The sequence below is a fragment of the Hakea prostrata genome, chromosome 5 (assembly GCF_041222555.1).
Source record: "Hakea prostrata isolate BN-2017 chromosome 5, UWA_Hpros_2, whole genome shotgun sequence".
Lineage (NCBI taxonomy): Eukaryota > Viridiplantae > Streptophyta > Magnoliopsida > Proteales > Proteaceae > Hakea > Hakea prostrata.
Window position 1 is genome coordinate 9,156,832 of NC_142604.1, and position 27,290 is coordinate 9,184,121.

The 27,290-nt window shown below is 38.1% G+C and overlaps 1 protein-coding gene across 1 annotated transcript in view; it reads left to right on the forward strand.

Annotated features, from left to right (window-relative positions):
- The first annotated feature begins 522 nt into the window (after positions 1-522).
- Positions 523-27,290, forward strand: part of LOC149014955 (Transducin/WD40 repeat-like superfamily protein) — a 50,203-nt gene continuing 23,435 nt past the window's right edge. Inside the window, 13 exon segments of the mRNA XM_089155198.1 lie at positions 523-724; positions 888-1,064; positions 9,807-9,916; positions 13,367-13,493; positions 13,496-13,531; positions 13,621-13,721; positions 13,822-13,894; positions 14,006-14,141; positions 19,882-20,042; positions 22,272-22,396; positions 22,532-22,631; positions 24,281-24,377; positions 24,648-24,699. Of these exon segments, the coding sequence (XP_089011324.1) occupies positions 932-1,064; positions 9,807-9,916; positions 13,367-13,493; positions 13,496-13,531; positions 13,621-13,721; positions 13,822-13,894; positions 14,006-14,141; positions 19,882-20,042; positions 22,272-22,396; positions 22,532-22,631; positions 24,281-24,377; positions 24,648-24,699 (1,251 nt within the window). The 5' untranslated portion in view covers positions 523-724; positions 888-931.

A 27,290-nucleotide genomic window follows, 5' to 3' on the forward strand; every position in this document is an offset into this window, starting at 1 on the left:
TGAAGAAAATGGGGAAAGAAATATAGATCAGAACGAGCTGATCACTACAATGACCGTTGATGAACTCACTGCAAAGACCATTGTCTCATCTATTTCTCAATCGATGAACTCACTGCAAAGATTGTCGTCTTACTTGTTTCTCAATCGACGAATTGCAAGTCCGAACAATTGCTATTTATAGTTGGAGATGGACAGATTAGATTTTGGTGGACCAATTCAACGGTTAGAAGCACAGTCAACGAAGGGGGAGGAACTACAAACTATACGCGAATTTCACTAGACTTCACACCTTGGCTAAGATACAATAACTGATAAAGTTACTTGATTAGCCACACTTGTGTTTTTCATTACCAAACTTAATAATTTGGTTTTGAAAATTATCCAAATCCTTACCAACGGCATATGTAATATCCCAACCCCAATTTTCTTATATAAAAAATGACTTTATTAAAAAAAAAAAAAAAAAAAACCATGTAATTAGTTTCATCAAGTAAAATCCAAAAGCGAGCAAGACACTCAAACCTGAAACTATTCACCGGTGGGAGAAGAGATTCCTCTTCGTGCCCCTCTCCCTCTTCAGTCTTCACCGCCATTTTTAGATCCCAACGATTCAACCCAGTCGAAAAGTCTCCAAAATTTGTTATAGTTTCCTGCTTTTGCCGTTGTGATCGACATTTCCTTTGAATGGTTTCTCCAAACCTAACGCTTCGGGCTTTTTCCAGTGGTACAACATCTGATCTCTTTCGTCAAATAATAATATTCTCTAGTCTTTTTTCCCCCTCGAATTTCAATAGCATTTGCGAATTCTGAGTTCGATCCAATCTACCTTGAGGAATTTCGTCTGTTATCATTATGTTCTAACTGTTTCGTTCCCACCCTCTAATTAGGTTATTTAAGAGAGATCTGTTGAGGTGGTAATTGAGGAGAAACGATGGAGTGGACTACGGTCCAGCACCTGGATCTCCGTCATGTTGGTCGGGGGCTTAAACCTATGCAGCCTCATGCTGCTGCATTTCATCCTAGTCAAGCTCTAATAGCTGCAGCTATTGGAAACTACATAGTCGGTGAGTCGCCTATACTGTATTACAGATTTGTAGATTTACTTTTGGATATTGTTTGCTTGTTCGAAATAGCTATGGCCATGATGAAAGTTTAAGGGCTTTAGATCATGTCACTATTGGCATCTGTCTGTGTCCACCCTTTTCATTGTTAGTCAATTCCGAGGATTGTTAACTTCAAGTTGAGTGACCAGAATCTATGCGCCCATTGGCCATTACTTGTCGACCCATTTTAGAGTCCTAGAAAACTAATATGGATTTGAGATGTTGTCATGTGGATTACTGATATGTCTAGATCAGGGGCACCAAGTTATCAGTTTAACTGGTTCATCATAGCTTAGAATCAAATGGAAAATATTGTTTGTGTTGAATGGCTAAAACTTCTGTCAATGAATTATTAGATCGAGGAAGACTCCTTCGGTCAAATATTGTTTGTGTTGATAGACCCCATGATGTGAACCAACAATCTCCCCTTGGCTGAACCCTGGAGTGGGACCCGCGGCCCTCTTAGAGAGGTATCTATCTTGGTCAGTCCAAGCCCTAATTATTGGATAACTCCAATTTTCAGAATTTTAATTCAAATTTATGAAGAATTTCAGTCAGTCAGGAAGTCCAGTTTAAGTAAAGTAAGAGTTCTTGAGTCTTGGGACTCTTCTTTAAAGATAAGATTCTCAACAATTTTTATTTACACGAAGAGTTCCTCAATGTTTAAGTCTTAGGGTTAGGGGGAATATGTTTTCAAGGAGATTCCATTAGATCTTTTATTATTTATTTGGACGGTTGTGTTAATTGTACTGGGATCCTAATTTATAAAGTAATCCCACTTAGAGTCAGGGTCTTTTAGTAGGCTATAGATAACATATTTTTTCTTCTTATTCCTTGAGTTTGATTATTGAATAAAATTGAGTTAATGATCGTGGCCTTGTTGAGGGGGCCACGGTTGAGTAATTAAGAGTCTTATTCAAGGATTAGCATTTCTATTTAGGATTCTAGGATCTTCTTCCAATTTCCAGCATCTACCAAGAATCACAGCAGGTTTTTCAAATACAGCAGTCACAGCCCCTTCCCCCCTTCTCCCTTCCCATTGCAAGTCTTTCCCACCCCTTCGCCTTCACTCGCAGCCTTTCCCCAGCCCCTCCCTAACCTCCCCTAGCCCTCCAAGGTCTTCCCCACCCTCCTTTGTTCTGCACAGGCATCCCCACCATCTTCCTCTGCTGCCGCATCTCTAGCAGAAGCTTCGTCAACCGCCAACAGCCCTTAATACCCTGGCCAAGGAAGAAAATTCGACCGAAACAGGAATTTTGACATTGCAAAAGGCTGAAATTTCTATGTTTCGGTCGAAACTGGACACTTTTTTTTGGAAATTGGAACTTCAATTTTGGGCCTCATATGGATTTAAAATGATTTGGATTTGCATACTACCTATCTCAAGCATAATAAACGCTATAGATCCACTAGTTTACCAAAAAACCAATGAAAATGTAACATCCAAGTATATACTACATATGAGAAGAAGCGAGAATGTTACCAATTACAAATGGACTCAAAATGATTTAGATTCTTGCATACTACCTATTTCAAGCATAATAAACACTATAGAACCAGTAGTTTACCTAAAAAAACCATTGAAAATGTAACATCCAAGTATATACTACATATGAGAAGAAGCGAGAATGTTACCAATTACAAGTCTACTTTATTCCATGTCTCACTCTTCTGTCTACACCCCATACAAATGACAATACAAGTCTACTCTCACATACTTTAATTTGAAGCTCATACATCTACTATACACATATAATTTTAGCAATATACATAATATACAAAATAATCTTTAATAATAGAAAAATAAAAAAATAGTAGGAAGAACTAAAAATTAATTTTGACACTACAAATTCATAGATCAACACTCTAAAGTAAAAATACTTAAATTTGGAAGCAATCCAAGAAGATTTAGGCACAAACAAAACAAAAATAAAAAAATGAAGAAGTTGGTTACTCACCTTGCAAGATTTGAGAAAATCCACAAATGGAGGACCAATTCTAGTGTTTGAATGAAATAGAGTTCTAGAAATTAGGTGAAAATAGGGATGAAAGCAAGAAAAATAAAAAAGTCGAAATCTGTCGAAATCTCAGTGGGTGATATGGGTCGAAATGGCGGAATGTTGAAATTCTGTCGAAAAGATGCATTTTATAACATGGGAAGTATCACTTCGGGTTGATACGAAATTTCGTTATCAACCGAAATTTCATATAGTTTCGGTCAATACGAAACATTTCGTGTGCCTGTCCTTGTATTTCATTTCGGTTTTGAAAAACACATACATTTCGACTGAAATTTCGGTCGAATTTTCTTCTATGCCCCTTGCCCAGCCCCCTGTGACCATTCCTGGTCTCTCCCCCACCCTTTCCCTACCCTGCTGCGCCTTCTTTCCCTCTCATCCCTTCATCACACCCTCCCCTACCCTCTTTTCTTCCTTGCGGCAGAATCAGGGGGAAAAAGAAGAAGCAAAAGAATGGAGAACAAGAAGGAGTAAGAAAGAAAGAAGAAAGAAGGAAAGAAAAGAGAAAATAAAAGAAAGAAGAAAGAAAAGAGAAGAAAGGAAGAAAAAAGGAGGGGAAAAAAAAAAAAAAAAGGAGAAGAAAAGGAAGATCAAGGAAGAAATAGAAGAGATCCTTTTTCCTTTCAAAATCCAGCCCATATCCATCATAAGGTTCCTTCTCAAACCCTATTTCATTTTGAAACCCTAATTTTATCTTTCTTCCCAATTTATCCCAACCCATTTAGATTTGTTAATTATTTAGGTTTTCTCATCATCTCATAAGAACCCAGCTATTGTTTCCTAGGGTTCCCATCCAACTCCAATCTATTTCAGAGCAGCCCTTAGTTATCCCATCTTGTTATTGATTTAGTTGCTGGAAGATTCTCCACAAACCCAAAATTTTAGGGAATTCATCAGAAACCCTAACGCTAAAATTGGATTTCAAATCACCCCAGCCCTGATCTTTCTCCCTTCCCTTCTGCATCAAGCCGTCAACACCCCCTTCCCCAAACCCTAATTTACCTCATCCCAGCCCTAACTGCTGCAGCCCCATCCCTTCCCCTACCCAAACCCTGCTGCAGCTCCATCCACCTTCAGCCCTATTTCTTCATTACAGTCCCCTCTCTATTCTGTTTTGTTCATCGTTTCCTTTCTTCCCTTTTGCGGCAGTATGGTATTCCCAGGTTTCAAAGCCTGAGTTTCCCTCACCTTCTTCCTAAACCTAAATCCTAAATCTCCCAAACCCTTCATTCAGATCTAATTCCCAACCCCTTTAGAAATCAAATACCCTTACCCTCCCCCTACCTTCGATCCTAATCACAGCCCCATTCCCGTCACTCAAACCCTAGAAAACCCTAGACTTCCATCTTCTTCACCAATCCCAAGAAACACTTCATCTTCTTCACCAATCCCTAGAAACCCTAACCCTCTTCTTTTCAAATCTTTCAAACCCTCATCCAAACTCTATTTCCTTTTAGAAACATCTTCCTCTACTCCTCCTTTACCTTCGACCCTTACCCTAGCTCTAGCAACCCATAGAAACCCTAATTTTCCTAAACCTTAAACCTAAGGTTCAGTTCTGAAATTAAAACTACAGCAAGATTCAGGATTGAAATCCAATCAACCGAGTTCCAAGCTATGTCAGAATCTATTCCTATTCAATTCTCAAACCACCCTATTCAGCTCTAGTCCTACAACTGCAGGGCATTAAAATTCTAAAATTTCTGCTGGTTCACTTGTAGATCCTGAAAGCAAACCCTAGATTTGGGCTTAACTTCTTATGTGGGCCCATTAAGCCATTACCCACTTGGGGATGATTCAACAGAAAGATACTGATATCTTTCTTATCTATTGGTGTGGAGTACTAAAAAAGCAACGTAGGGAGGTTGCATATGGTCAAATATACCCCCTTTAATAACTCTATTCAGGAAAGGCTTGGTCAGGTGTATAGTGGCATCATATGGTAAGTAGGGGTTGATAACAGTTAATAATTGTTGCACAGGAAAGCTTGAAAACTGAATGGTGGTCCAAATCCAGAATTTAAGAAGAAAAGTAAGCTTTCACTGTTCAGATTTCACAATACATCATTTGGGCTCCAGTTCAATGGTTGGCTTGGTAAAAAATAATTTGCATAAAAATCCAATGGCATGTCTGGGTACTGGTTCTTTCTGTTTTCAGTAATCACAGAATTATTTTCATGGAAAGCAACAAGTTTTCATTTTTAAACTAGTGAGAAAAAAGAAAGCATCTCAATTTTAAAATCTTAGTGATGCAATTTGGGGTTCTGTAGTTCAGGTTGCTTATGAAAATCCTCAATCAATAAAAATTCAAGTATCAACGAAACGGGCTGAATAGATCTTCAAATAGGGGTAGAACTATAATGAAGAAAGTGACAATAACAATGTAACATATAACACCCGGGCTTCACACCACAAGGTGGATCGATTGGATCAAACACCAACTTACCTTGATCAAACACAAGGGTTCTCCAAAGAGGAGGAATGCTAGCAAGCAATTTGATTTCAATTCATGAGTTGTATCTTCACCACTTACATAAGTCTCTTTATATAGCATTCTAAAGAGACATAAACATTAATGGTAACATCCAACCACTAGTTAACACAACTTACTACAAACATTAATGGAAACATCCAACTACTAGTCAACACCACTAGTCAAAACAATAATGGAAACATCCAACTACTACCCAACACCACTAGTCAAAACAACAATGAAAACATCCACCTACTACCCAACACCACTAGTCAAAACAACAATGAAAACATCCACCTACTACCGTTGACTTTTCAAAGCTAGACTTGGGCTTAGTTCAAAATAGTGGGATGATATTCTCCCACTAAAGTAATCCAAGCCCATGAAACCATGGGCTCATTTTATCCCACTACAATAGTCCTGGCCCATGGGCTGTTTTGGATAATATCCGTAGGCTTTGATGGGCTTGACCATTGGGCTTTTCTCTTTTTTGTATATGCTGCCAATTCTGCATCAATTGGGGAATGCAAGGTTATACAACATGTAATATAGAACCTTTAAGGCATATAAATGAAATCAAGTGTATTAAATACGTCAAATGACTTAAATGTCATCAACATTCCATCCATATGAGTATCACAATTTTGACTCTCGAGAATAGAAGAATAAAATTATGCGATTAGAAATTCTATATAAGTCATTAATTCATAAGTTCATAAGACAAGTAAAGAATGATTGATCTTCCTTTGGTGTTGTAGATGTGCTAAGAGCACTGTACAAAGTTCGATTGAAACATGCGAAACTTTTATCTAAATTTCACACTTTTGGAACCTCGAAACAAAACTTTGGGTGACCGGAAAAAATTCCAAGTTTCAATCAAAACTGTCGAGATTTCGTTGAAACCTGGTTCAACCCAGCTGGTTCATGAGAAAAAAAAATCCCAAATTTCGTGGAAACTTGGGATTTTTCCTTGCAAGTTTTTGAGTTTTTCCAATTTTTTTTTTGTTTATTTCATGTTTCCCCAAATACCACGACAAATACCCCCTCCATCAGGACTTCCCTATCCAAATTGCGTATTCCATCAAACTGGCTATCTTAGGCATGTTGATGACTAAATTTATAAAGCTGCAGTTGTCAATTACCTTAACAACTATAGGCATAAAATGTCATGGGATGTCTATGTTCATTGGTTGGAGGAGAGGATGTTACAAGCACAGTACTACTCAACTCATGGGATAGATCCACCGAGGCACTCCTTTTGGCATTGAGTTGTATTTTCCTTTTATTGTCAGTTACTTTGTATTTAATGTTTTGAACTTAGAAGTTATATATTGAATGGTATGTACTTAAGTAGTTAAGTTTATAGTATACTTCTCGAACAACTCTACATTGATGTTATGTACATTGAATGACATATCACATAACATTGAATGACATATCTACATTGATGTTTTTTAGCAAAATGCATGTGCCAATGTGTTCTTTATACTCTAATTAGCTTAAATGTAGAGTACCACCCTAAAATACTCCCTAAAACCTGTCGAAACTTGCATGGAAAATTCATAATTTTCCCACTTAAGTTTCCCATTTTCACCTGATTGAACCTTGAGTTTTCCTCGATTTTTTTTTCTATGGCTAAGAGTAGTTGAAAGTGAAAATCCAGCTAAAATCCACAAAAAATGGGGCAAAAATTGAGGGTCCCAGCGGATATGGGGGGAAATATGACGAGATATAGCGAGATATAGCGAGATATGGTGAGATCTCGAGCGAGACATCCCATTTCACAGAACTCGATTCCCGTCTCGTCTTGTTAGTTAACAAAAAAAGCGAGGTATCTCGTGAGATCTCCCACCATTTTATGAATGAAAGGTTAAGGAGTAGTTTCTTGATACCCATAATTGAACTCAACTTATGCTCTTATTCAATTTCTCTTTGTAGTATCAAATTCATAATCATCTATAAAGTGAAGAACTTAAAAAATAGGATTGAAACTAATTATTTAAGAAACTATCTTCAACTAGGAAACTGAAGACAATAAAGACTTACCTATTAATTCAGTGTTTAACTTAAAATAAACTATAATATTATGCAATATTCTCTCAACTAAAATAAACAACTTTAGTAACCCTTTTTAGACCACAACCCAGTCTTTGGACCGGTTTGTCTTAGCCTGGGTTTCCAGATTGGGTCATTCCAGTTTAGTTACGATAGCGCTACTGCATCACTAACAGTGAAGATTCTCAGCCTCGTAGATGCAAAATGCTAATGATTTGAAATTTAAGATCTGCATAAAACTCTCATAGACTTAGAAAATTACCAAATCATGATGGTTAGCAATTATAGAAGCCATATGAGTTAGAAAATCTTGTCTGGCTGCATCTGAAGATCCAAATATTTGAGCAGGAAAAAGCAACATGCCTGCCATGAATTTTGCTTTGACTTCTGAAAATTCATAGCATGTTGAATTACTTAAAAGATGAACCTTATTTCTAGACTACTGATATCTTACTCCTGCTCAGACTCCAAAGTAACTCCTGAATAAACTAAAACTGTAGTTATGACCATAGCTGCAATTTTAGCATCCCTGCTTTAGGTGCTTGTTGCTTCTCTATGACAAATGAAAGTTGCAACTCAGAAACCACTCTAGCTCCTAATTTTATTAAATGTTTAACAGGAATTCTTTCAGTTATTACCCTCAAACATTCTCTCTTGTGTTTTCTTTTTCTTTGTTTCAAACCGTCTGCTTTGGATTTACCGTGAATTTTAACATTCACAAGCAAGTTAGATGTTCTTCTTTTATGTTTTTGTTTGCCAAATTATTTTTGCTCCCCAACAATGGTTATGTTTTCTTGAGCATTAAGCTTATTAAATGGTTATTTTATGATTAGTTTATCATTCATGACCATCGATTTTCTGAAACTTATTGAATTAACACCCATCCTATAGTTCCTTTTTGAGAACAACTAAAAGTTGAAACTCAAAAGGCAAATTTTGGGAATATATTTCCCCCCCCACCATCTGCATCAACTTGGCTCCCTGAATCAAACTCTTACAGAATTTTGAAAATGATGTGATTTTATAGTTGAACCAGTTTGTTTGTGTAAATTCTGAGACATACAATTTCATATGTATCAAATCATAGGTAATACTCTGGTCCATAAAGATCCACACTAATCAAGTATAGTTTTTTTTTTTTGGGGGGGGGGGGGGGGGGGAGAAAGGGAAAAAAAGAAGATATGTTGGAAAGAATGATGTTGATGCATCCATTACAAGTTTACAACACATGGAAAATATATTAGGGAATGGAGGACTCCAATTTTGTAGCTTCCCTGCATGAACCATCAGTCTCAGCAAATGAACTAGGTTTTGGTATGCATTCTTGAGCTTCTATTTCTTCCATTATAGGAGACTTGGGAAAAGATTAAATAGGAAGATGGTCTCCAAAATGAATGACGTACAGGTCAGCTCAAACTCCTAATTCTATTAAATCCAAAACAGAAACCCTTCTTAGTTTTGTGCCCATATTCTGTTTTTTATACCCAATTTCATATCTTCCTGCATGCGCTGTCTATCTTAAGGAGTGAACCAGGTTTTGGTATTCCTTCTTGAGCTAGTATGTATTCCGTTAGAGGAAATTCAGGAAAAGTTGGTATAGGAAGATGTGTTTCCAGACCAAACCAGATGCAGGTCAACTGAAACTCCCAACTAGCTTAAGTGGGAAACATAAATCTTTTTATTTTTTACATTCAATCATTCTTTTGCTATTTGTATTTTTGTTCCCTTTCTTAGTCCTAGATGTTTGTATTGGATTTACTTGACTGTGATTTTAATATAAAAAAGCCACTAAGATGTTCTTTTACTTCTTCAAATTCTTCCTTTTCTGAATTATTATTGTCATGCAACAACAGTTATCTTGTCTGAAGCATTAAGTTTATCGGTTAGCCTTTTGTGGTTAGTTATCATTCATGGCCCTTTTTTGTGTGGACGCATATTACCCTGTGCTAAACTTTCAATTGACAGTTGGACTTCTTTTTAAGAATGGTAGAGAAAATGAATATGATACTATAGTTACAACTTGAATGGCCTGAATTCTTTTCCCTGTTTTTCTGTATTTGTATTCTATTGTTGTCTAATTATGGAGGCTGTTACTTGCTTTTTGGGTTGCTCTCCCTTTGTTTAATTTGCATCTGATGCACTATCTTCGTCTACATAGAATTTGATGCGCTTACTGGAAGCAAGATCTCTTCAATGGACATTGGTGCGCCTGTTGTTCGTATGTTGTACAGTCCCATCAGTAGCCATGCAGTTATTGCTATTCTTGAGGTAGTATCTACTATCTAATTCAATCTTGAACTTTAAGGTATATCTAATTCGTAGCTTGTGAATTGGTTCTTTAAATGATCTTTGCTTGAAATGTTTGAAAATTTGCATAATTGTTGGGTTATATAGTAACTTTAAGGAAATACAGTTCCTGGTGTTTACGAACGCCAGGCAGGTGGCTTAAAAAAATTGGAATTCATGTTGGATAACTTTTATTGTACTTGAGTGTAGTCTGATTTGCATGTCAAGGCAGGTGGTAGGAATAGAAACCACGTTGTAATAGAAATTTGTCCTTAGAATTTGCTGACTTATTAAAGGGATGGTTTGGTTGGTTTTCCTCTGAAGGGCTATGGTGAGTCTCATCTAATAATTAAGGGCTACCTATTCGTCATCTTCATAAAGATTCTGTCGGTTGAATGGGAAGATTGTGCTTGAAAAGCCACTATTACTGTGAATCTGTGATTACAAATTATAATCCTATTCAAATAAAATTTTCACTATTCTGATATGGGAGCAAACTTTCCTGGAGAGAAGGTTGTTTCTACTTAGTTCGAGTTCTTTCATCTTGCCGGTTTTAAGTTCCCACTGAAGCGATCTTCTTAAAGGTTACATCTCTGTCATCTTCTGTAAAGGGGAATGTGGAATTTCTGAATATGTATGCTGGCAGCAAAGGAAGTTTTGAATGCAAGATGAAGTTTTTTGACGACAAAGGCTTAAGAGTCCTAACCTTCTAATGAGACAAGAGGGCAACTTCTAAAATGGAACTTCTGTTGATTAAATTTAAGAAAGAACTTTTACTTGTTGATGAATTATGATATCAAAAGATTACCTCTGGGGAGAGCTGCAGGGATAATAATTGCCACCCTGGAATTAGGTTCACTCCTGCACCGATGGTGTTCCATAGAGATGCTAAAGATATAATTATTGATGGCCCTCCTTCTAGAGAAGATGCTTGGAAATGTTATGGCACTAATCCCAAATCTCATCAAAGAGGCCTTTTGAGACATCAACAGTAACTGTCTGTGTAATAGAATATGTGGGAATTATTCTGCAGCACTTATGCAAACAGGTCAGACAGTTGGATTTCAGAGGATGTTAACTAACTGATCTTAGTTCTTAGAACACTACAGTCAAAGTGTTGGATTTCATGAGGAATCTATTCATCCAAACTAAGTCCCCTAAAAATGGAGAGGAGTAGATTTATGGGTGCTTTAAATCAAGACTTTAGTTAGGGGCAAGGTGAGGGCTCCAAAACCTATAGTGCATGCTTTGAATATCCTTAGTGAATGATGGCTATTTTTTCAGACTCTGGGCCTTAGGGAGGGAAGTGTGGGTGTGTATGTGAATGCCACGAGTGAAAATGAATCAGTTTTCTGTCTTGCTGTGTCTGATGGAGAATCTATTCTTCCCAGGCTAAATGATTTCATTCAACTTCTTGTGCCCCGATCATTGACAACCCTGTTGAAGACAAAAAGCTTGTTGACTTGGTGGAAGCATCATAAGAAGTTGACCTTATTGATTGATTGAAAGTGTTTCTACCACTTACAGGTAGAAATTGGGGCAGGGCTCATTGGGCCTGGCATGGGAGTGCATTAAAGAGGAAGATATTAGGTAAGTAGTTTCTGCCTCAGGAACATAGACAAAGCCAGGAACATAGACAAAGCCAGTAGACTGATGTCTTCGTCCTTCAATTCTTTACCTTGAACCAGCCCGGTTGATCTAGTTAAAGCAATTCCAGTTCCCATGGCTTCTTGGAGACTGAGACCAGAGGTTGGGATAGAGGCCAAGTTGGAATATGCACCAATTGTGAGTATGTTTTGTGAAAATAGAGTAATGCCGGTTTTGATAATGGATCCAAGATCTGTTACCAAAATGATGATCTATAAGCACATGAAAATTTCTTAAATTGGGCCCAAACAACCTGCATTATGTATGAACTATGAGGAAAGCATGTAGGCCTGATGTTATTTTTCTATTCAAATGTTAATGCATCCTCCTTAAAAGGAGTGGTTTGCAGAGTCACTTCTCTACATTATTATCCTTTTTCGCCTTTCCCCTTACAAGCTTTGTGATAATTCCTATTCCCCCTTTGGTTAATTTACAAATCATCTGGCCTAAGTCCAGTTCTTGGTCCCAGATTATTCAATTTACTGCACCTTATTTTTTTCATACTATGTCCTACTATCTTGCATGTTGATAGATTCTATGTTCCCTCACTGGAAGGCCTTGATACTCCTCTCAGTGTGATCAAATTGTGGCTTAAAAGCACCTGTATTTCCCAGTGGAAATTCTTCAGTTTACCATGCCAGCAAAAGAAGGGTGGCTTACAGTCATTAATTTGATTTACTCATTGTGAGGTAGCAAGGATAGTTTTGTTTTTTGTGGACTTTATTGTAACAATGTTTTTGAGTCTGTACTGGGGAACATTGCTGCTGTGCATTCAGACAAGTTTTGTTAGAAAAACAGAGTTGAGGGAGTTGCTTCAAGTCTTCAACCTCCTTAAGCTTGGACTAGGGTGATTGAGCAGTTGCTACTTTCTAGGAAGATGACAGGATGTTTAGAAAGTTAGAAGTCTTAACGTTTTTTTTTCCTTCTGGTTAGACTATTACAGTTAGAGAAGAGAACAGCACCCTTCAAATAGTTTTCGTTCTATATTACTTGGATTCATGTCTTGGGGTTGGCATAGGTTTTTGTCTAGGAGTCAGAGATCTTGGGAAGGACAAGTAAGTGGATCTAGAATACCAGGTAGGCTGAATGATTATGTCATACAAATAACCAGGTAGGGTTTAGGATTAATCAAGCATGCTAATGATGCTGAAATACCCAAAAGTCCTCCCTTTTTTGTTTTTGATGGCCGGATAGGTGATATCCAAAAATTAGAACTTAGCAATTACATGTTTATTTCTAAGATAATAAATGTAACAAGCATACTGAAAACTGTAAGTCTGTAACGCACAGCTTAAAATAGGTATTGACCAGAAACAGTACCACTGTGTGTCTAGTCAATGATACATACCCAGCTTTGATAATTCAGAAATAAAGCAAACAGGAGGAGGGTATGATACAGATCCCAACATCCTTGCACATGTTTGCAGGTTAATGTTGGTACTTCAGAATCAGGTGGAACAAAATGGTCCAAGAATCACATTGGTTGCTTGGAAGATTCTTAGATTGAACCTTTTAAAGATTTTAGGTTCATGTCAGATAAACTCTTTTTGTTGAAAGATGTGGAAGAAAATCTTCATTCCATGGTTGTCATGGTGCCACGACAAGGGTGAGTTGCCATGGCACCTTGCGTGTCACCTAGACGAGGTCAAGGTTACAGAGGTGATTGCTGTTGCTCTTTTTTTGTAGTCTTTTAATATTTAATATTTATTTGCATATATTTTTTTTGAAAAGTTTCTCTCATTTTGACCTCTTAACTGATTTTTTTCTTCTAATTTTATATTCTAGGATTGCACACTTCGATCCTGTGATTTTGACACGGAACAGACTTGTGTGTTGCATTCACCTGAAAAGAGAATGGAACAAATTTCTTCGGACACTGAAGTCCATATGGCATTAACCCCTCTTCAGCCTATTGTTTTTTTGGTTTCCACAAGCGGATGAGTGTAACAGGTTGTTAGTTTAATCTTCATCAATGTTTTTTCTGATTGATTTAGCATTCTAATTTTGTCTAAGTGTTTCATTGGTTTGCCTGTATGAAGTGGTTGGAACTGTTGAAGGTGGAAGGGCACCAACAAAAATAAAGACAGACTTGAAAAAGCCTATCATTAATCTTGCTTGTCATCCTCGTCTGCCTGTCTTGGTACATGCTTAATACTACTTAAAATCATCTTTATGCTCAACACATCTCAAGTTTGAACTGATTGATTGGCGAGGCTTCTAATAGTTTGGATTCATCTTAGTATGTAGCTTATGCAGATGGGCTGATTCGAGCTTACAACATCCATACTTATGCCGTTCATTACACATTGCAGCGTAAGATAGGGTTAATGATTTCGTTGTCTCTTCTATTGACATTTAAAGAATGATCTCTTGGTAAATAGTCTTTCTGAATAAATGGTATATTTTCCATCTGCCTTGATGCAGTTGATAATACTATTAAGCTTATTGGTGCTGGTGCCTTTGCTTTTCACCCGACTTTGGAGTGGATATTTGTTGGTGATAGACGGGGTACACTTCTGGCATGGGATGTGTCAACTGAGAGACCAAATATGATTGGAATGTAAGTTTTTGTGGTTATCCGTACACGTGGTTGTTTTCTGATTTTTATTTATTTATTTATCTTTGGGATTAATGGAAATTGGGAATTTCATTCTTCTAGAAAATTCTTGATCTTTTAATGTGAGATGCAAAACTAGCCTGGGCATGGTACGGGCAGAATTGTTTTATGTTATTATTATTTTAAATGGAATGACAATTATTAAAAATCAGAAAGAGGTATTCTAAAACACCTTGATAGAGGGGAACCCTCTGTGGACGGCAATGTGATGGTGACCTGCTTTCTCCAGCCCCCATGACTGGCCTCTCCTGCCTGGTCTCTCTGAACCATAGTTGTCATGGCGACATGGCGATGCGAGGCAATTTAGGCCGGTTGAGGCAGTGAGGTGACGAAGTGCCTGCCGAGTCGCTTCCTAGGCGGTCAAGGCATTTGAAGTGCCATTTTTAGTGTACATCCCATACATTCTTGTTCATCATAAATATATCATATTTTATATAATAAAAAAAACTAACATTAGGCTACCTTAAGTCATCCAACATACCAAAAAACCACACATAGTAATTAACTGGATCCTAAATAAATTATTAAGTGTTTAAGTACTACGTAATTTTTTTATAAAATTAGTAATTCAGAAATCACCATAAAGTATTATACTATCATCAACTAACTGCCATTCCACATTTTCAAGTTCTCTCTATCCAAACAATGGAAGCTTTGAGGATATTTTGAGACTTACATGGTGGGACTGGTTTGTTTATCTGCAAGACATATCCAGCTAAACACCCTAATTCGTTCTGGACCTCTTTCCCTGGTCTACCCTTCCATTACTGGCACGCTGAAGGCCTAAGTTGGTTTGGTTTGAGGTACTCCCCTGCGCTCAGATGCTAGAACCAGTAGGAAGGATCGGTTCGCATTAGCTCACATATGCTTTCCTTCAATCATCACTCTTGTTGAAGAAGATGGTCATTCTTCTGTCTTAGAAGTTGCTTACCGTTGGTCCCTGCATCACTGTAAGATCTGTAAAACTATCAGAAAATCCACCTCCTCCCTTCACCAATGATGTTTACCACTGAAGGCAGCTCTATAGCAGAAGCCTCTCTTGGTTAGTAATCCCTCTTTTGGTGATCCTAACACTATCTTGGAGAATTGGCTGCTTTCCAGAGGGAGAACTAACTCTACTGGGGTCCTGAAGAAACCACTGCTAAGGCTAACATCCCTGAGGGTGATCTGTTAACTGAGAAGGTCAACAGTGGTTACCTCATTAACTTGTCTTAAGTCAAGCCTCCCTCCCTTTTCAGGTAGGTAAAAAGTGGCCCAGCTTATGGGATGATGAAATGTAGCAGTAAGCTGTAAGCAGATTCGGCCTGTTTCTAAAGAAAAGCATGTATGAAATGTTGGACCTTCTTGCTTTAGCATGCCTCTGGAACTGTCTTTTTCTGTCCGATCTTTGTTTTCTGCTCGCAGGATATGTTGACGCTTAACTTGTGCAGCTCTAAGCATAGCTATCAATGCGGAAAAGTGACAATTGTGTTGGAGTGGTAAAAAAAAGGTGATACCACCAAGGTATGCATGCTAGGCAGTAGAAGCCCAAGGCGATCATAGAATTTGAACGCCATAGATAGCTAAAGGTGTTCCCCCCCCCCCCCCCCCTCTCTCCCTCTCCCTCTCCCTCTCCCTCTCCCTCTCCCCCCATTCTCCCTCTCCTTGGATGAATGAAAAAATTCATTAACCAAAGGGGGAAAAAAGAGGGGAGGAGGATCCAAAAGACTAGGGCAAAACCCAACCATGTTGAACGGCCCAAAGCAAAGCAACACAAGAAAAAAGGAAATACAATAAGAACTCAAGGCCAACACCAAGATAGGAACTAGTGTTTTTTGTCTTTCTTCTTCTTCTTCTTCTTCTTCTTCTTCTGGAAAGATGCGGCTCCATAACAAAATTTTTGTCAAGGTTGTAACTTATGATGACCTCCAATAGATCTACTACTTCGCCTGCGGTCTTGAAGAGGGGAGAGGGGGTTTTGGAAGAGGATGAGTCCTCATTCTTAGAGTCGCAAGAAACAATGCCCAAGCAAGGATCAATCCTTTTTTTTTGGGGGGGGGGTGGTTTGAGGGGCGGGATAAAGGGTTTTGGCCCAACTTGGAAGGGAGAGGGAATTAGAAGTAGCCATTTGGCCCAAAGGGCCCAATGAAGGGATCCTTGGCCTAGAGGAAGAGATGAGAGGAGAAAGGGGGGATGGGCCAAGGGGGATGGGCCGAGAGGGATCGGACGAATAGGGGGGAGGGACAACTTAGCCTAGCTATGGGTCCAAGAGAGGAAAGAGAAGGATGGGGACCGGGTAAGAGGGAGGGACCACCTTGAAAAGTAGGGACTTATGGTAAAATGAAAGGGACTTGATAGGTGGGAAAAGGAGGGGGAGGAAAGAGGAGAAGGGCCATGGCTGCAGCGGGAAGGCTGGAGGAAGGAGAAGGGACAACAGGGTGGTCGGGGGGGGGGGGGGAAGGTCCTAGTGAGAGATCCGTAAACAATAGTAGTAGGCATGGTAGAAGATCTCGCCACCTTGAAAAAGAGAGATCTCGACCATCTCGGTGAGATCTCGGTCGAGATATATAACTTTTTGGCGTCAACTCGGTGGCTCATCTCGGTGGGTTTTAGGGTCCCATTTGGGTTGAAACTTGGTATTTAGCTTATTTAAGGCCTTTTGAACACGTTGGTGGCCTTGGATTTGTTAGAAACAACCCTATGTATGATTTCTAAGTCTACCCATAGTGTGAAACCGAAATGTAGTAGGATTAGGGAATGCAATGTTATACAACATGTAATATAGAACCTTTAAGGCATATAAATGAAAAGCAAGTATATCAAATGCATCAACTAACTTAAATGTTATAAAATTCCATCAATATGAGTATCACAATCTCAATTTTCAAGAATAAAATAATTATACAACCATTAAAAGTTCTATATAAGTCATTAAATCATAAATTCATAAGACAAGTAGAGAATGATTGACCTTCCTTGTTGTAGATGTGCTAAGAGTAGTTGCAAGTGAAAATTCAGCCAAAATCCACAAAAAAGGTAAAAATTGATAGTTCCAGCGAGATCCAGGGCGAGATATGGTGAGATATAGAGAGATATGGCGAGATATGGCGAGATCTCAAGTGAGATATCCTAACTCGCTGCTCTCGCCCTCCATCTCGTCTCGCCAAGCTAAAAAAATGAGATATCTTGCGAGATCTCCCACCATGGTAGTAGGGGCAGCAGAAGTGTTGGGAAGGGGGGCCTGCACGATTGACGATGGAGGGGGGGAAAGATTGGCTGGATTAGGGACAGTGTGAACTGCAGGCACGACAAAGCTGTCAGTCTGAATGGAATGAACTGCAGGGGGCATTGGGGGTTTTGAATCGGTGTCTTTGGAGGGATTGTCATCGTAGGCTAGGGCAGCAAAGCGGTTGGCATTGGCTACCGGCGGGGAGATATCTCCAACCGGGAAGGATTTGGGAGAAGAGGGTTGGGGCGATGCCTGATAAAGCCATGGGAGTCGTGCTGCAGCTGGTTTTTGTGGGAGGTAGATCTGGAAGGGACTCCACTGTTAGGGATGGAATCACCTGGGAGAGGAACAATAGGGGGTTCTGGGGCATCGGTCTTCTCACAAGAGGGGTGCCCAAACGCTTTGCAAGTGAGACAATGTGGGGTGTTTCCATTCAAAGTGAACTTCTTGCATGAACCATATCCTAGATTCTTCCTTGATGAGGATAGCAAAGGGAAGAGGTGACTCAGTAGAGATCTCAATGCAGAGTCTCGCAAAGTAAAAATTATCTCTAAACATTGTATGGGTGTCGGAGAGGAGAAGTGTTCCCACAGTGGATCCGACCATGCTAAGTCCCTCTTCGTACCAATACTAAATAGGCAGACCTGTGAAAGAAACCCATAGAGGGAGGGAATGGTGGTCATCTTTGGTCAGTTTGAGCTTTCGTTGCCATTGTTGGGGAATAATGATCTTCGTCTAACCCTCCAGCCCTTCCTCAAGAGCCCTACGAAGATCATCGTTGTCCGAAAACTTGAATAGAAAGAAGCCATGGTGAAGGAGGAAAGTCTCCATGAATCCCTTGGGTTTCCATTGCTTGGATAGAGAGGAGCTTACTATTTGGAATGGAGGACATAATCCATGGAAATGCCCACAAGGCACAAGCATTTGCTACAGTGGGAAGCTTCATTGTCCAAGTTTCCAGCAGGGCGGAAGGCTGCAGGTTTACCATCAACCATGATGGGGGGAATCAGTTTCAAAGATAACTATAAGTTGTCTCTTCAGTTGGTGTATTGATTGGATTCAGCATTAAAGGCTTGCTTTTGAAATAAGAGGAACACTGTTTTGGTGTCACCAAGACACAAATGAACACCTTTTCGTCAGATATCCATGATCTCCCAAATAGAGCATCTGTTGAAACCATAGGGATGACATTACAGCATATATTCTCCTCATTACCAGCCAACTTCAGAGGTACAGAACATTATTGGTTGATGAGAAATGTATTGTTACTTGAGAATTGAAACCTTGTCTGTTGTGGATGCGTCTCCGGCATCAGCTTTCCCTCATTAGTAAAACCTTGTGAAACAATGTTCCCACAACTTATGCTGTGCACAATGACGTGTGCTTTAGGTGACATACTCGTCATCTGGATGTAAAATATGCAATGTTAGCATCACTCTTCACCCTCTGATTCATGACATGAGTCCCATACATAACTTCATTTTCCCTGTCATTTAGTGAATAGTCATATTGCACATCATCATGGACTGTATTTATGGCCAAGTATCTTCTTGTGGGTTGGATTGCACTTTGGGAGTGACTTTTATGGCTGCTATAACTGAATTACTCTTGTAATGTTGTGGACAAAATTTTTGCAAATTGTCTAAAGAGTAGCAATGTTTACTTGGTTTCCCTCCCTTAGTAATGGGATTTCTTGCCCTTATTTGTCCTGATTTTGAAGCTGGCTTAGGAGACCATTAGGTTTATTTGCTGGAGATATGTTCTACCATTGCTGGATTGAGGTTGAACTGCAGGGTCTATGTTTTAGTCAGTCTACTAAAAGAGTTCTCTCAAAACAATTATGCAAATTGAGGGGTAAATATCCAAATGTCCCTTAGTTATATAATGGCTGGTATTAGTACAGAAAAGGAAATGAGAATTGAAAAAGGAAAATTCCCCTCACAAAGAAGAATAAGGCTTCTAGTGCAAGTTGCTTTAAATCTAAGCTATTGAACATAGAAAATTTGTAATAGCATAAGATTGCATTTACAAAGAAATAAGGGAATAAATTTTCCAAGATTCTGTTTCTGGTGAAGAAAACACCCAGCCCAATAACTGGCCAGGTCACCCATAGGCCATTAAGGTTGTGCCAGGTTCTTTAGGTTCCTACAGCTGTATTGCGTATCTAGGAGCCTATTTACATCATAACTCTTGTAACATAGCATGGAGCTGAATGTTGACCTGAATCAAGATTGAGACATTGGACTGGTATGCCTGTGATGATAGCCTCTAGCTGCCATATAAAGTTCTGCTTAATGGAATACTTAAGTTATGGTTGAGTTCTACCATCTTTTAGGGTGTTTAGCCCACAGGATATTATCCTATTATTGTGGCCTCCTAACGATCTGTCTTCTCTTTGTACAGTTTTTGCACACAGTTATGTGATTATTTTGCTATATATTAGTCTGGCAACTGACTTTTAGTTTGCAACTTCAGCACGCAGGTCGGTTCCCAGCCAATTACTTCAATTGCATGGGTTTCCACGTTAAGGCTTCTTGTCACTCTTTCCAAAGATGGATCCCTTCAAGTATGGAAAATACGAGTCATACTTAATCCAAATCGGCCACCTATGCAAGCAAATTTTTTTGAATCTGCTGGTAATCGAACTTCTTTATCTTTTATGGTCGTTATCTGTATTTAATTTTATCATCCCTGTTCTCAAGGAAATGCCATTTGTGTTGCGAGTTTCAGTACATCTGATCTGCCTTAATCTGTTTTACGGGCTCATTCCTATGTGTTCAGATGTGAACTTTGCTATGATTTCTGTTTTTAATTCTTGATGATAGAACCATAGAGATGCTGCAAAATGACTAGTGAGTACTTACAGATATTGGGTCAATCTTAAATAAAGAAGACTAGTCAACCATACATAAAGTAGGTAATGAGGATGATGAAGTGGAGAGGAATATCTTGAGTGCTGTCCGCTTGTTCTCTTTTTCTTAAGATTGTAATTTATCCAAATGAGTTGGTTGTGAACTTAGCATTTTTTGGGGCATATTTACTGTTTGACCTTTATATACTATTAGCATAGTTGCCAAAGCGGCAAAGCGATTGGGGCTCCGTCTAGGCGATTAGGTGATAAAGCGGTGCTTAGGGGGCAATAAAGTGACCAAAGTGGTTGGGTCAAAATTGTTAATACAACTAATTTTTAATACAAATACTTTTTATAATAAGCTAAACAAACATTTAACAATCACATTCATTAAAAAAAAAAAATAATTCAAGAATCATAATTATGAAAAATTATCCAAATAAAGAATACAAACATAACTTCATCTCATCAAGCATCATAACAATAACTATGTACTATATTGGTAATCAATGTGAAAATGAAAGTAGTAATTTTGCATTCTTACTTACCTCTATGAATAATATTCGAATTGGAATTAGAATTGATGTATCCATTTTTTTTTAACCAAATAGTGCCGACTGATAAAATATAAATTAATGGATCTCATTATTCCGATTTCCAAGTCATTGTTTATTTAATGATTCATTGATTATCGATATTGAGTATGGCTCATGCTTCACATTTTGTTGCCGACAGACACTTTGGGCCTCAGGGTTCATTTGCAAATTGGGCATCGTTTTCGAAATGATTCACGTATTTAAATTTATATACAACTTTGTAGAATAAATTATGATTAAAAAAAAAGAAAAAAATAATATGCACAAATTACAAAATGTAAAAAAAGCGGTTGCTTTAGCGTCTAAGCAGCAATAAGGCACACAAAGCGGAAAAATCTGCATGTCAATTAAGCTGCTTAAAACCGCTTTGCCGCCTAGGCGGACGCTTTGACAACTATGACTGTTAGTTCTACTGAAAGAAATGTATCATGCCAACCCTTTTTTCCTTACAAAATTTTCATTAGATTCAGGTTAGAATCAGGTTGTCAGTGGCTTAATAAGATTCAATTCATCATGGACGTGAGGCTCTTATTTTCTCTTATTCTTTGGGGAACTTTTAGCTGCCAAAATGAGGTTTTAATGATTCCCACTACAAGAATCTTTTTTGGTTAGATTTGGCAGTGAATCTAGATAGTAAGGATGTTGTTCAAGCGTAAAAATCTTCTTCCCACTCGTCTGTTCTTTATGGCTTTTGTAAAGAACTTTTTTAATTGAGATTGAGCAAGTGTTCCTAGGGCGGCCTTTGCTCATAAACTCTAGAACAAGCTCAACGTAAAAGAAATCGTCTTTTTGAAACCTTTTGATGATATTTGATAGGCGGGGTGGGCTTACCCGCTCTCGGGCCTAATTGTTAGTGCAAGGATTGTCAAGGTGGTGGGGCATTTGAATCTTGTGGCGGGCTGGTAGGTTTTGTGTGTCAATTTATTGGGGAACTTAACTTGTACTTGGAAGATACATTTTGTATGGAGTTCTATTTTTTCTCTTATGCAATATGGATTTACTGTGTCAAGGTGGACTGTGGATTTATTACATGAAACAATGGTGAAGTCTTATCCAAAATAAGCTTAGTTGATCTTCTGAAGTTAACCTTCTTTGTTTGAGAACCAAGCTAGCCCTCTAAAAATGTGGATGATAGTATACGGTTGTTGGTGCTACTCCACGTTATTGATTTTGAAGGCTGGCAGTTGATTGCTTGATTATTTGCTAATGAGTAACTTCATCACCTTTAAAAACTATGAAATGTAATTGGCATATCCTGATGTAGCCTGACACAACTTTGAGGCCCAAATAACTTTGGAATACTAATAAGGGGAAAGATAAACAATGTAAATTATTTTGTTCATTAATGCTTTATATCATGAGTGGGAAGTATAATCTAAAAGTTCCTATTGCGATATCTCACTCATTTTGTTTTTCAGGAATTGAATCACTTGATGTCACTCGGATACTTTCTCAGCAGGGTGGCGAGGCTGTTTATCCCTTGCCACAAATCAAGGGTTTAGTGGTTCATTCAAAACTAAATTTGGCAGCACTTCTGTTTGCAGTTAAGTATGCGGCTATATGCTCTATTTATTTACATTTTATTTTGTGCAAGGTTTCAGTAGTCTTTTTTTCTTGGGGGTAAGACATGAGTTGAATAGTTGATATCTAAGAATGGGCTGTATTGTATTTGTAATAGAATGTCATGGGAGGAGAGAACATAAAGAATAGGGCTGCGTACACCAGAGAAGGAAGGAAACAACTATTTGCGGTTCTTCAAAGTGCAAGGGGTTCCTCAGGTGATTATTGATTTCTAGGTGAACATTTGGACATTTTCATTGTGTGCTTGGAATAGTACATCTGTCTATTGCATTGGCAGCAGGGTATGTTTTTATGAACTTTTTATTTGCAATGCAACACACTACTTGGTACTCTCTATGGTGAAATGCTTATTTAAAGATGCATATAACAAACTTTTTTGCAGTTGAGATGTTTTTTCAGCACACATCATTTGTTATCTTGGCATCTATTTTGTCAATAGAGTTCATTTTGCTTCACGTCAGTGAGGTGATGCAGATGTAGTGGCCTGGCTAGATAAACAAGGCCCAGTTTGGAAGCGTATACCAGAGAGAACCTAGCCTAAATTTGGCACCTGTTCAGTATGGATATTTTGGGAATTTAGTGTCCAGGGTATTTTTATAAACAGGGATTAATTTAATCTTTAGAAGCGCCAACGATTAGCGAAAAATGTGATAAAAAATTGAGCAAAGAGTATGATTACAGGATTAACATGTGGCCACACCATGATGTATCACACCATGATGAGATACAAGTACAAAAAAAGATTTCCTCTTAAATAGTGGGTATCAAAGTCCTAGCTTCAGTTGGAATTTGACAAAGAAACTGCTTAGAGCTGGTGGTATAGTAACTTGAGTCCAAATTGAGTTTGGAATATTTGTTTCAGTTATAGAATGTAACGGCGAGTAACTGATTAAGCATCTAGTTGATTTTTATACAAATTTGTAGCTTGCTCCCTTTGATGAAGAGAAGTTTTTTAGTTTATACCCATCTAGTTTTTATGTATTATAACCTTTTACCGAAAAGGAAAAAATGTATATAACCCAATCCTAGACTTATTCTTATTAAAATAAGCCTCTTTTGGCATCATATCTGCATCAAGTATTAGAGATGCCATATCAGTTTCTTGACTCTTCTTTCAATGCTCTTTCTTGCATAACATCTGATGCTGTGTTGAAAGACTTGTAAGGATGGAATGGATCAAGACTTAGGAGCTTTTTTTGAGTAATAATGATTAGTGGCCTCAGTTAAACATGAAGAGGATATCTGATCTTCAATATGTCAAGCTTCAAGCTAAGAATGAAAGGGCTTTTGAGAACCATCATACTTTTGCAGAAGGAGTGGTGCCCACAGCAGCCTGGCTGCTGATCTTGTGGGCATTTGGATGTAAATGATTCATTTTAGTTTCTCTCTGAAGTCAGAGTTTGCTTGACAGCCATTTTAAATAGTTTTGCTTTGTTCTCTCTCACATGTATGGTAGGAAAACAGCTTTCATATTCAGGCTAGGCTTTCTTTGCTTTATTGTTCGATAAGATCCCTTTATTTATAAAAAATATGAAGGAAGGAATCATTTAATTAATGGAGATGGAAATTTACTGTGGGCAGCATAGTTTTTCATCCATGCATACTGTTTATAATATTTCTCTATTCAGTAATTGTTCTAGTATAGTTCTTTTCCTATCCAAAAAAGGAGAACCCATAATTTCATGTATGCATATTGCATATATTCAATATTCACAGTGTTGAAGTGTTTCCTTTCTGATTTATTTTTAGACATGATTATTATTTCCCTATGCAGTTTTGGTAGTTCTGTTTAGAAATACTCTACTACTAGTCCATCTTATTCTAGTCTTTGGTTTTGCTTTTGCAGCATCTGTTTTAAAAGAAAAACTTTCAGCTTTAGGTTCATCTGGAATTTTAGCTGATCATCAGCTTCAAACGCAATTGCAAGAGCATCACTTGAAGGGGTGAGAATGATATTTCTTTCACCATCAATTGCAAGATGCATACTCTGGTTCCATATTTCTTTAATTTCTTTTTACATCAGAATATATTTCAGCCATTCACTCATTACTTGATTGTTTGGAAATTTTCCTTTGCATACAACACCATAAGCCATATCCTGACTAAATGGGGTCGGCTACTTAGATCCTTGCCCTCCATTGAGATAATTTTTATTTTGCATACTCGATTTTAATCCTAACCACAAACTGATAAAGGTTCCATCTATATGACAGCCAAAGGCATCTTACAATATCAGACATTGCGCGGAAGGCTTTTCTTCACAGTGTATGTTCATCTTTAATTTTCCTACCTTAGTTTTCAAATGCTGTCTCTAAACTGCTTTGCTAAGGTCTCCATAATATACGAAAAATGGATATTGAGCTTAATATGGTGAAACTGCAAAAACAGTCACTTTAAAATGCCGCAAACCCAGATGCTGGACTGAGCTGCGCTTCTCTGGGAACCATGGGGATTGTTGATTCTTTCTGCTTTGGGGATTTAATTAGAACTATAGGTTACTTGATGTATTCTGTTTTATTTATGTTGATGGTTTAAAATGTTTGTTTTGTGTGTGTGTGTGTTATGTGCGTGTAGTACTTGAACAGAATCTTGTTTGAGATCCAGAATGCACAACTTTTTGAGGCAAGCCTTCTGTGATCTATGATGTCATCCACCTCATGGAATGGTTTTAGTATCATATGCGATGCTAACATGGAAATTTTATGCTCCTACCCTGTAAATTCCTTTTTTCGGAAGCTGTTAGTGGACCACAGAAAGTAATATGTTTGGATTTTAGAGTTTGGCATGCAGTAAGCTATGTTACTCAACTCTTAGTTGGGAATTCTTGGATCTTGTAGCAGCCTCCATTTTGGAGACTGGTGAGTGTGCTAGAATTGTAAATGATAGTCCTTCCCTTAGGAACATCCAACATCGGCATTATAGCGGTATACTTTTGGGATGGAAAGAGGAAACTACCATTTCAGGATGGAAAACTTGCTTTCTTGAATCTCTATGTGGACGAGTTGTAATTGCACTCCTACTCAGAACCACTAGTTAACCATCTAGTGTCAATCTCCCAAAAAGAACACTGAGCAGTAGTAGCAACTTCTGTCCTCTATTAAGAGTATTTGTTGCGGTCAGTTTATTCTCTTAGTAGGAACTTGTAAGGACATCAGTCTTATTCTTTTAATTATTACTTCTAATGGACAACTAAATCCATGTTTTTATTTGTCTAATTTGTTTTTGTCACTAAATTAAAATAGGTTTTTGTCCCCTTCTATTTTACGTATTTATTTTATTTCAAAAGCAAACTTGTAAATATTTCTCTCGCTTGTGAATTTTTTGGATTTTTTCTTGATATTCAACTAGACAAATTAGCAGTTTGTATGAGGAATGAATCATGTAATGGTAATACTGCACGTGAATCAGTACTCGACATGAAAGAAAAGAGGAGAGAGAGCTTAAATAGAAAATAAGAGAATGGAGTAAACACTTAACCCAGTTTTGACTGAGGACCAAAGTGCTTCCAACTGTGGGTGCAGGGTGTGTATAATATTGATATGAAAGTAAATGGTGTGAGTCAATGTAATTTACGCTTGGACTGTAAAAAATAAGACATTGTAGATATATCCCCGTAGAACAACACAATTAAAAAATCTTACTTATGCTTTTGTTTTTTGACATCCTATTACCTTGTTTATTTTTTTTCTCCTTTTTTTCCATTTGAACTATGCAAAAAGTACTTTTGAGTTCCTAGAGAATTCCTTGGGGATGAAAAAGGTCGACAAAAGAAAATTTCTCTCATGACTTGGCAATCTTCATGCAACTCTTTCTGGAAGAGTATTTTGGGCATTTTCCCTTTCTAATATACTCAAAATATTGATTTTGGTGCTTTCCAAAGAAATTTCGGGAAAGTTGTGAGACGCTTTGGGGTTGTTAACGTTGTGGTGTGAAAAGGCCAAAATGTGCTAAGTTGTGGGTGAGTCTATGAAGAGGGTATTTATTGGAAGTATGATTGAGGTTTCCTAATTGGAGTAGACTTCTCTTTTAGTTATATATTTTGTTTTCTTATATTCTTTATATTGGTTTCATATTTTGTGTTAGACGAGGTTTCCTAATATCTAGGATTGGTTTTTCTATTCTATTTGCTTTGTATTTCCTTATCCTACTCAAAGTAGGATTTACTCAGATTGTAACTTAAAATACCCCATTGGGGTCTATGAATGAAAAATAACCTTTTAAGCAATAATTTTTTAAAATTCCAACATGGTATCAGAGCCTAATTTTGATTAGGGAAGATCTTGAGGAGAATCTTCCACTCTTTTTCCTTTGTTGCCACTTTTGCGGCCTTCTCTTTGGCCGAAGCCCGAAGAAAGAGGGAACTAGAAAATCAAGTCTCTCTCTTTTCCCTCATGTTGCTGCTGCCACTACCTCTCTGTCTTGACTACACCATCGCTGCAATCACCGCCATCACCATCAAAGCCCATCGCGGCAATCAGCGTTGAAGACCTGCAATTCTGCACCCGCTGCTTCTCCTTTCTAACCACAAAAACCCCATCGCCTGCAACTTTGCACCGATCGCCTCCTCTTTCTAACCCAAAAAAAAAAAAAAAAACCTGCATCACCTCTTCTTCTTCCACCATGGTTCCACATCACCTCTTGAGTACAGCAGGTTTGGGTTTATACGGTTTGGTTTCTTAGTTCTCTAAACCACCGACACTGGATTCCCTTGACAAAAAAAATAAAAAAATCGATTCTGCATCATTGCCACTGTCTCCACAACTGCCACTGACTTGCTCTCTCTCTCTCTCTCTCTCTCTCTCTCGCTGTGCCCCCACAGTCCTATCCCCTAACCTGCAATCACCATCTCCAACCTA